At 41.7% G+C, this 11139-nt stretch overlaps 1 protein-coding gene across 2 annotated transcripts in view; it reads right to left on the minus strand.

The window, feature by feature from the left end:
* ARL5A (ADP ribosylation factor like GTPase 5A) overlaps positions 1–9649 on the minus strand; it is a 31927-nt gene extending 22278 nt beyond the window's left edge. Inside the window, exon 1 of one of the 2 annotated variants that reach the window (XM_002812482.6) lies at positions 9244–9649. In XM_002812482.6, the coding sequence (XP_002812528.1) occupies positions 9244–9289 (46 nt within the window). In that variant the 5' untranslated portion in view covers positions 9290–9649. The remainder of the gene's footprint in view (positions 1–9243) is intronic. The other variant, XM_054548870.2, reaches the window with a different exon arrangement.
* Between the last annotated feature and the right edge of the window lie 1490 nt (positions 9650–11139).

Raw genomic sequence — 11139 nt, forward strand, 5'->3', positions numbered from 1 at the left:
TTGAGCTTCTCAATACTCAGGAAGAAAATACAATTACTCTGACCAATGAAAGAAACAGTAACCTAAAAACAGTACAAAATTAGCAGGAAAAGTCCAAAAGGAAACAAAAATACAGGCAAGAATCTATAATATATAACAATAAAGAATGACTAAAAAATGTGTATATGTATAAATAATGTACACAGAGACAACGAAGTGAAAAACAGTACTCTCTTAGTTTCTTACAAGTTCCTTAATCAGCTAAGGAGGTTAAACACTTATTCCAACCATGTTACCATTTTTTCAAAATAGTTTGCTACAGTTCTTTTATAATTGCTTTCAGAGCCTGAGGTACACCATTTTGAATATTGCCACCAAATGGTGGCAAATCTTTTAAACTCTGAAGATGAACTTGACTTTAAAGTGGGAGATGAGCCACCTCGTATCATCTTGGTCATAAGGTAAAAGGTATCTAAAATGAGTGCTATCTTTCTGTTGTTAAGTGAAATATGAAGAATTATTTAAAAATTTGTTTCCAAAGAACTTCTGAGTTTCAAAGAATAGATTGAATAATAGTAGGACATATCAGTGGAAAAACTATATAGCCTCCTAAAATGATAGCTTTAAAGTAAAACCTCATCTGGCTTTAGTACAGGTATTTTTTTAAGTGGTCTCCTTACTTCAGCCATGTCCCTAGGACTTGGTTATTATGTCCTAATTCCAAACCTGGTGCTTTTCTAACAGTTCTGTTAGGAAAAACTAGCTAGGCAAAAACTACTGGAAAAAAAAAAAAAAAAAAAAAGACTCAGGCTGGGCATGGTGGCTCATACCTGTAATCCCAGCACTTTGGGAGGCCGAGGCAGGTGGATCACAAAGTCAGGAGTTGAAGACTAGCCTGGCCAAGATGGTGAAACCCCATCTCTACTAAAAATACAAAAAAATTAGCCTGGCATGGTGGCGTGAGCCTATAGTCCCAGCTACTTGGGAGGCTAAGGTAGACGAATTGCTTGAACCTGGGAGGTGGAGGTAAAATTATTTATCATACCTGGCCACTAGCTGAACATGATCACCAAGGTAAAATTGCTCTGAACAAAACCATGTGCAATAACACACAGACAAGTCTAAGATAAAGCAGATGGCAGAAATTACTCATTCCAGGATTTCATCTTATAACACAAGTTAGTTGCCTACTGAGGAAAGGAAAAGGTTAACAGTTTCAAGATGCATCATCTTTTACAACCACTGTATGGAATGAACTAGAGTATCAATAAGCTGAAATTAGATAACCTATCCTGTGGTGGATTAGGATTTAAACTGCTTTAAATCTTTCTTTAACAGTGCCTAGAAATAAAGAAAGCACACTGGAGAGAGAAGGTATAGTAGATGATACAGGGTAGGAATCCACATGTCTGGGCCAGGCACAGTGGCTCACGCCTGTAATCCCAGCACTTTGGGGGGCTGAGGCGGGTGGATCACTTGAGGTCAGGAGTCCAAGACCAGCTTGGCCAACATGGTGAAACCCCGTCTCTACTAAAAATTCAAAAATTAGCTGGGTGTGGTGGCACACACTTGTGGTCCCAGCTACTTGGGAGGCTGAGGCATGAGAAGCTTGGCCAACATGGTGAAACCCCGTCTCTACTAAAAATTCAAAAATTAGCTGGGTGTGGTGGCACACACTTGTGGTCCCAGCTACCTGGGAGGCAGAGGTTGCAGTGAGCCAAGATTGTGTCACTGCAATCCAGCCTGGGCAACAGAGTGAGGCCCTGTCTCAAAAAAAACAAAACAAACAAAACAAAACACAGAATCCACATGTCTGGCATGGTGGAAAATGTTAATAGAGAAAAGTGTGTCAGAGACGGTGATAAGAAAGAAATGAAGCGGCTAGCCATGGAATTTGGGCAGGGAAAGAAATCCAGTCCTGCCCTACAAGGTTAGGAATGTCTGGAAGTCCTAGTAGGTGAAAGGTTAGGTTATTGTTAGGGTAGAAGGAAAGATGAAAGGTAAAATGGCTATGAACAAGAGGAGAGAAATTAGCCAAGGTCTGAAGCTTTCGAAGACCCATAACCTTCTGGCTGCACCTGAAAGTGAATAAGTAAATCCAGGTAAGATCATTGGATAAACATGATGAAAAAGGATGAGTGTGACAAAGCCAGCTAAGCCTTAGCCCAAATCTTCCCCTAACTCTTCTTGACCTACGTACTAAAACTTAGAAAAGCTGCTCTACTCAGTCTCTAGAACGTGTCATAAACTTTCCAATCATTTAACTTTGCTCACACCACTCTCCACACTACAATCTTACTCTTCTGCCTACCTATTTTAAAATGAATTCCTATTCATTCATTCCTACCTATTTCAATGAATTCCTATATACTTACAAATGCATAAATATGCAACCATGCCCCCAAACTCTTAAGACCTAAGCAGATTTCTAAAGTCAATCAAGGGAAACCAAACTAATATATTTGAACATATCATATTCTTACCAAATGGTTAAAATACTTGAAAAACAAAAAGGAGGAAAGAAACTCCAATCAAACATAAGCAGAACCTGGAAAATATCCAAAAAAACCACATGTAGTCTGAGATCTCTGGAGGGCCAGTACAATGAAGAATCCATGATCCAGAGGATCTTTACCTCCTTACTCCACCCAAACACCTACAAACTACATTCATTACCAAGTTCTAGTTGCTCCCTCCCAAGACGTAGCTCTGTTTGAGTTTTTTTGTATTTTCACAATAAAGCACCAATGACTTTTTTGAGATGCAGTCTCGCTGTTGCCCAGGCTAGAGTGCAGTGGTGTGACCTTGGCTCAATGAAACCTCCACCTCCCAGGTTCAAACAATTCTCCTCCTGCCTCAGCCTCTCAAGCAGCTGGGACTACAGGCAGGTGCCACCATGCCCGGCTATTTTTTTTGAGACAGAGTCTCGCTGTATGCCCAGCTAATTTTTGAATTTATATTTATTTATTTATTTAGAGATGGAGTCTTGCCCCGTCGCCCAGGCTGGAGTGCAATGGCATGATCTTGGCTCACTGCAACCTCTGCCTCCCAGGTTCAAGGGATTCTCCTGTCTCAGCCTCCCAAGTAGCTGGAACTACAGGTGCGCACCACCACGCCCAGCTAATTTTTGTATTTTTAGTAGAGACGGGATTTCACCATATTGGCCAGGCTGGTCTTGAACTCCTGACCTCGTGATCCACCTGCCTCGGCCTCCCAAAGTGCTGGGATTACAGGTGTGAGCCACCTGTACGTGAATCATCAGAAGTTTACTGTGCCTGGCCTAATTTTTGTATTTTCAGTAGAGACAGGGGTTTTGCCATGTTGGCCAAGCTGGTCTTGAACTCCTGACCTCAGGTGATCTGTCTGCCTTGGCCTCCCAAAGTGCTGGGATTACAGGCATGAGCCACTGCATCCCGGCCACCAATGACCATTTTTAATAGCTTCCTAAATCTAAGACATAGCATGTGGGTCACAATAAGAACTATAAAATTAAGACCAAACTGTGCAATGGGCTCAAAGACAAATGTGTCATCTCAATAATAGGGTCAGATTAGTCACAAAGTTTTTACTAGTAGATCAATTTCCTCTGAACATCTTTACTCTCATCACCACAGCCTGTTCCTTTCATTAGCAAGATGGAAAAGCATCTATACAAAACGTAAATTTGTAGCCAAAAAGTGCTATAATGCACTTCAAAATACAGACTTCATAGAATCCCAATATGCCTACTACAAGAATGTTATTGCGGACAAATGTAATAAAACTTTCAGCCATTCCAACTCTTCGATGCACGCGAATCATCAGTTTACTGCTTAGTATGATTTTTCTTTTAGACTATGTCACAGCATTCCTGTATTTACTCAAATAAGCCACAACAACTGCACTGTTCTAATGCTTTGATGGAACTGTGAGTTATCAATTAGGCTTTAACATACCAATCAATACTTTACTGTTTTGTCATGAAAATTGCTTCTTGTTTCCCTTTTCCTTCATTTCCTTTTGACACACTCAGGCAGTCTAGCAGTTCCATTCATTGCCAGTTTTTAAAAGTTAGTACATATTCCCCCCAACTCATCAGTCAATAAATTAAGCATAATAATAATGTTATTGTAGAGAATTACTATCTCTGTGAATCACACAACATCGGAAAACACAAAAACACCAGGGCAAATAAATGGAGAGTCATCTTGATTCATCATTCTTACCTCATATCTGAACTATCACTAAGCCCTATCAATTCTATGTCTCTCAGAGCAAAAAATTCCATTTGTCATGTTCACTATAGTTCTCTCAATCCATAGGACAGCTCCTGGAATAAAGCATGAGCTTAATATTTTTTGTGAATAAATAAATCAGATCTGGAAAATATAAAGGTTAGGAGAGAGATATCTGCTTAAGTCGTTTTGTATTAAAAGTTCAATTTTTAAAATTTAAAAGTCTTAACAATAAAAAGAAAAGTTTGAAAATAAACTTGCTATTACAGTAATGGCAAATGAAGTTTCAGGGGAATAACCAAATTTTCTTTTACACTATGAGGTTGCTAAAAAAAAAAAAAAAGCAATGATTATACATGGCAAAATTAGAGATTCAATCAGGAGGCAGAAATCACACAATAATTTGAACTTGGAAAGTTCAACATCGAAAAAATATTACAGGGGACTGGAGTAATGAGAGATTGGCTAAAAGATTATGGGAAGGACAAATATAAGAAGCACTCACTATCCCTAGGGTTGAGATAAAGGTCCTCCCACTCCTTCCAGACTTAGATGCAGACCTCGTTGGAGGGCACAGATAGTGGCTCACTGAATGGCAGAGAAGTAGCTGTGGTGAGGTGCCAGCGGGACCTGCCCAAAAATCCTCCCTCTTTGGTGCTGAGGAAAACTGTTTATTGAGAGGTATTTCACTGGAGACCTTCCATTATGAAACCAACTAAGATGGGTACTAGGGGAAGCTGTTGGCTGCTGCTGACCACTATGCAGTACAAGAGCCAGGCCTTGGAGAAGGTGTTCATGCTACAAGCAGAGCCCGTCAAGAAAGCACACTATAACTAAGTACAAACACCCTTTCCTCCTACAATGCCCCTCCAGTGCAGCCTACTGACAAAACTTAACATTTTGCCCAGTGGCAAAAGAAAAATGTTTAAAGGACCCAGCTCCACTTCCACAGAGCATGCAAAAAGGGTTTACAAATGGTCTCTGACTCGTGATGTTGTGAAAGCAATCACATTCAGTAGAAACCATACTTCAAGTACCCATGCAAAGATTCTGTTTTTCACTTTCAGTACAGTATTCAATAAATCACACGAGATATTCAACCTTTATTATAAAATAGGCTTTGGGTTAGATTTTGCCAAGCCATAAACTAACATAGATGTTCTGAGCACGTATAAAGCAAGCTAGGCTAAAGCCATGATTTTCAGTAAGTCTGGCATATTAAACTCATTTTTTACTTACTGTATTTTCAATTTACAGTGGGTTTACCAGGATGTAATCCTATCACAAATTGAGGAGCATCTGTATTAGAAGCTAAGAGGCACAGTCTACCCCTTGGCTACTCAGCTTCCATATGTACTCTTCTCTACACATTTAAACTCCCTAATAATAATAATAATAATAATAATAATAATAATAAGCCAGAAACAGAGGTGGCTTCCTCAGCATCAGGTTCCTGAAGCACAGGCAGCTTCTCCTGCACCTATTCATACTTATAATTCCTTTTCTAGCAACCAATCAAGACAGCAATACAAGGCTATTAATGAGGAAATTCCACAACTTCTTTTATAGTTCACATCAGAGTCAGTTCTTTTTATCTGAGTCCTTCTTATATAAAGTCCTTCTTACATGAAGTTGTGTGCAAATGTGCGTGTGTGTGTGTGTGTAGAACTAACTCTGGCACTAGATAATCTTGTTAAAATCCAGCTGTGTGTGCATGTGTGTGTGTGTGTGTAGGAGAAATAACTCTGGCACTACATAATCGTGGTTACAATCCAGGTCTATCACTTTTACCCATAGTGCTTTAAGCAAGTTACCTGTTTCCGTACCCCTGTAAAATAAGGTGAATAATATCTACCTTATAGGGTTGTTGTAAAGAGTAAATCAACTAAGTGAATATTAAACCAAACAACCTGTGTGAACCTTGCACAAGTGTTAACCACTATTATTTTACTTGTAGAAACAAAGTGAGTTAATTTCCTGTCTCCCAACACTACATGAAAGTTCCATAAAGGCAGTGGAATTTGTCTGTTTTGTTCCCTTATCCCACCACGTAGAACAGTTCCTGGACTAAACAGGTGTTAAAATATTTGTTTATTGAAAACAAGTAAACCACTGATCAGAAGCTCTTCTATAAAAAAAAGTTACTAATGACAACTTTTCGAAGTTCTAAAGACAACTTAGAGTTTAGCAACTGAAAAAGTTAATGGGGGTAGGAGGAGGGAGGAAAAAATGATGTCAATCTCTTCTTTAAGAGATTCCTTCAGGGTTTTAACTTGCCTGGCTCTGGCATATACCAGTTGCATGGCCTGGTGAAAAAAAATCATTCCACTTAAGCCTCAGTTTTCCCTTTTCAGGGGAAATAACTACTTCAAAAGATTGTTAAAACATAAAATAAAATAAAATAAAATGATTTAAATGACAGCATCTAGGATAAAGTTTGTACTCTACTGAATCTCAGTATCAACTAAATGTGACCTCCAGTTTTTCCAGTTCGAGCAGTATACAAATAGTTTTCACTGTGCACTCAATCTGAGCTTTAACTGAAAAAGCTGTTCTCAAGGGGTTTCAGAAACAGGAGATACTGCATAGCTTAAGTTTCATCAGATGGCAAATTCTGTAATCTCCCGAAACATACTTTCCAAGAGTTTCTATGAAAAGAATATAAGATTGCATTCTGAATCCACTGAAGGTAAAACAAGAGCATCCAAGACATACTAACTTATATATGTCCTATACAGAAAAAAAAAAAAAAAACAAAAAAAAACCCTGCTGGGCACCGTGGCTCAGGCCTGTTATCCCAGCACTTTGGGAGGCCGAGGCGGGCGGATCACGAAGTCAAGAGATGGTGACCATCCTGGCCAACATGGTGAAACCCCATCTCTACTAAAAATACAAAAATTAGCTGGGTGTGGTGGCACGCACCTGTAGTCCAGCCACTCGGGAGGCTGAAGTAGGAGAATCGCTTGAACCTGGGAGGCAAAGGTTGCAGTGGGCCAAGATCACACCACTGCACTCCAGCCTGGTGACAGAGCAAGACTCCGTCTCAAATAAACAAAAACAAAACCCAACAAATATCTGGCATTAGATTAAGTGGTGGATATTCTGAAAAGTGACCCTATTGATAAGACAGCCACACTGTTTAGCAGAAGAGAAATAATTTATTCACACTTTCACAATATTCATATCTAATTTTCTAGAACTTCATTAATTCCTCTATTAATTTCCGCCAAACTGCCATAAATGTCCCGTCAAAAATTACCACAAAATACAGGTTATAAAAACACTACTATTGGCAATTTGTAGTGATACCAGAGCACACACCCTTATTATTTACTACTCCAAGGAGCTGTTGGCAAAGTTCTCATTTATTCTTAACTTACAGAAACAAATAATTTTATCATTGACTCAAAATAGAAAGTGGTGATAACTATTTTTCTGGCAGCACTAGAGCTCAATTAACAGTCTTTCTAAACCCCACAGCAGATGAAACACTAGCTTTGCTAAAAATAATACAAAATGATGGATGTTAAAACTAGATCTTATCTACTATAAGTACCACCAGTCTTACAGCAATGCACGTTTTAATATTTGCAATGTAGAAATAAAGTTTACAAGATTTGTAGGCTCCACAGATCCCTGGTGTTCTAGGTGAGAAAACCTAGACCAGAAAACCAGAGAGTTCAAGTGACTGGTTCCCACTCTCTTGCTCCCAACACAAACAGCCAGTCCAGTCAGAGACAGTGCTGATTAGAACTGATTTTCTCTACTTTATGAAAAAATCCTCTTATCAGAAAAATTGCTTGATACTATCCTTTCTTTTGGTATCACGTGACCTACATATATATGTGAGTGTGTGTGTGCGCGCGCGCGCGCAAAATATACATTAGGGATCACAAGTTCTAGTTCTGCTTGCTTCCCCTAAGCTTCTTAAAAGAGCAGCTAGATCATGAAGAAGGAGGTGGTAGTAGTAGGTGTACATAATAGATGCCACCATTCACGTAAATCTTTATCGGAAAACTGGGACGTGACACCACCACCAGCTTACACAGGAGAAAAACACAAACTAAGTTACTGACAGCGGAATGATGAACCACCCAACTTGAGTTAAAAAGAAACAAAAGTACACCACTATATCTTAATAAGTATCCAGTCTTTGGGTTAAAATTGTATTCTCTTTCCCCAGTTTTAGTCATTTTGTAACAAATTTTAACAAGCCTGATAGGTATTGCATGGCCATGTCTGAGGTTAGCTAAACTTAAGCATCCCTATATAACACTTTACACTTAGTAACTTGCTAGTTACCTATGGTTAACAAATGTTTCATATGGTATGTTTTTAAAACTTTCAGTTAAACACTTTAACATTTTTAACCCAGCAAAACAAAAACTGTGTCTAATAACCCACACGAGTAGAAAAATGACCTTAAGCTTAACCTTAAACACAGATATAATAAGTAAAACAAATGGAGAGAAGTCCATCTCTATTCAGGAGGCAGAAGAACCCCCCCACCCCCAACACACACAAAGACGGGTGGCAGTGGAGGGCAGGCTCATAAACCAGAGGTGTAATGGACAAGTCGAGCGATTCCTCCCGTTTTCCGCATTCTGCAACCCTCGGTCGCTCAGTGGTGCGGTTAGGGCCGCAATCTATAACCTTCATTCCAGAAGACCCCAGCATTTCTATCTGGTGTCCAAACACAACTGGTGAGCAAATAAAGGTCTGAAAGACAGGCCAGGCCGTGCTACTCAGGGACGTCGGATCTAGGCAAGAAACCTCTTCCACTGTCATTCGAAATCGGAGCAATGGGTGTATTACGGAAAAGACTTCTTAGGAAGGTCTCCTAAGACAAAGGGCTGCGAGTCAGGAACCATCCCCAAGCTCGGGAGCCGGGGCCGAACAGTCCCGGGCCCGTATCCGCGCAGCCTGCACCCCGCGCTGAGCCGGCGCCCAACCGAGCCGCCCACATTCCGGAAGTGTTCGGAGACCCCCACCTAGCCGGCCCGAGCTGACCCTCTCCCCCGCCCATACGCCCGCGGACCGAGCTCCTCACCCTGGTGATTGAACAGTCTCCATATTCTGGTGAAGAGAATTCCCATTCTCGGGCAGCGGACCCCCCCCCCACCTCCAGACACCCGGGCCGCCTGGCTTCCCCTGGCTCAGGCTGAGGGGGAGGAGAGAGACGCGCTGGAGCCTCCGCCTCTGCTGCTGCTCCCACGCTGGTCGCGGGCCCGCTTCCAGGGAACCGGAGGGAAGCCGAAGCCCAGGCCGCCCTGCCGCGCGCAAGGCCCCGCCGCTGCCGCCGCGGCACTAGCCTGGCTCGCGGACATCGCCGCCGCGTTGTCTGCGACGAGCCTCGCGGGCCACCGTCCTCCCCCAGCTCCTCTCGGGCGGCTGCGGTGGCGACGACCACGCGGGCGGGGGAAGTGAGGGGGCGGGCCTGGCGGGACGTGAGTGCGCAGGCGCGCGACCAGAGGGGCGGAGCCTAGGAAAGGGCGCCCGCCAGGTCCTCGCTTATTTGCATAACCAAGACTGACGAAGGCGCGGGACTTTCTCCTGGGACGGAGGCTGTGAAGACCGCAAGTTGGGGCAGATGGCTTCCGACTGCTTGCTGTTGCGTCCCCGAGTATTTATATTTCCCTCGAATCTTCTCCATTGCGCCATAATGTAAACATATAATTGAGTACCCCATGTCCATCCCCAACCCTTCACATACGCTACACTAAAAGTTCCATGTCATGACCCTTTAAGACATAGTGTCCCCCGTGGGTTTTTGAGGGAAAAGCCTGCCGCCCTCTGACACTCAGCTGAAGTCAGTGGCCTTACCTAGATAGTCGCCTTAAAGCCATTTTTGCACTTCAGCGATTTTTCTCTCCAATCTCTTAACTCTCAGGTCAGTATTGCCCAAAACAACGATTTTGATCAAGTCACGCCCCTGTTTAAAAACCTTTAGTGGCCACTAAAGCTCTATCCCTTTCTGTTCTCCTTAACCTTAGTAAAAAGGAAAAGAAAGAAAAATTGGGAGACTTGCAGGAGCCATTTGAACTGCTTTGCACGCCCATCCCCAACAGCTGAGTGAAATTAAGCAAAATCAGCAATAAACCGCACCTTCCCAACTCATTTCTCCTAACTACACAGTATTTTACCTCGAAATATAGAAAAGTAATTTGGTTGACTTCTTTTAGGGCTTTATGGTTAAAAAGCCAAAGTTTAGAGGGGCCATACATGAAGGGAAGGAAAATCATAGTAATCCATATTAATTTATGGATTATCATGTCTGGATTTACTTAATATTCTGTACGATGTTTAGAAGAACAATGTAGTTTGTATAACCAATTTGCATTAAGTCTTTAATATATCCATTCTTGCACACCATAGGTAATGCTTTGGTAGCTCTAAGACTTTTTCAGACTCCCACACAGATGTCAACTTATGAAATGGATGTCATATACACATTATGTGATGGCGGAGCTTCATATTTTACAGTCTACTCAAGGAAATGGTCTCCCAGGTTATTTTCCGAGTGAAGAAAGAAGAGAGAGAGAGAGAGAGTTTAAAGACCAATTTATCTGTGATTACAGAGAAGTGCAAAATGTCACTGGAGAGACTTCTGACTTCAGGCATGAGAGAGTAGGATGGTTTGAATATATCCTCCTACCATTAGCAAATAGAAAACTGCACAAAGTACAGGCAACGACATTTCAGATATTGAAAAACACATCACAGTACAGTGATTCTTTGCAAAAGAGAAAGAAACAAGTGGAGTCTTACCATTTCCTGGACTTTATCCCTAAAAGCAATTCCCAGTCAACTCCAGAGGAAGTGGGAACCCAAATGAGAATCTGGGAACCTCCTAGAACTGAAGACGCAGATCATCATTCCCAGAGATCAAGGTGACTGGAATTTGTGAAGCAGAGTAACTGGAAGGAGGGAGCTACACAGAGAAAAG

The sequence above is a fragment of the Pongo abelii genome, chromosome 11 (genome assembly GCF_028885655.2).
Source record: "Pongo abelii isolate AG06213 chromosome 11, NHGRI_mPonAbe1-v2.0_pri, whole genome shotgun sequence".
NCBI classification, from domain to species: Eukaryota; Metazoa; Chordata; class Mammalia; order Primates; family Hominidae; genus Pongo; species Pongo abelii.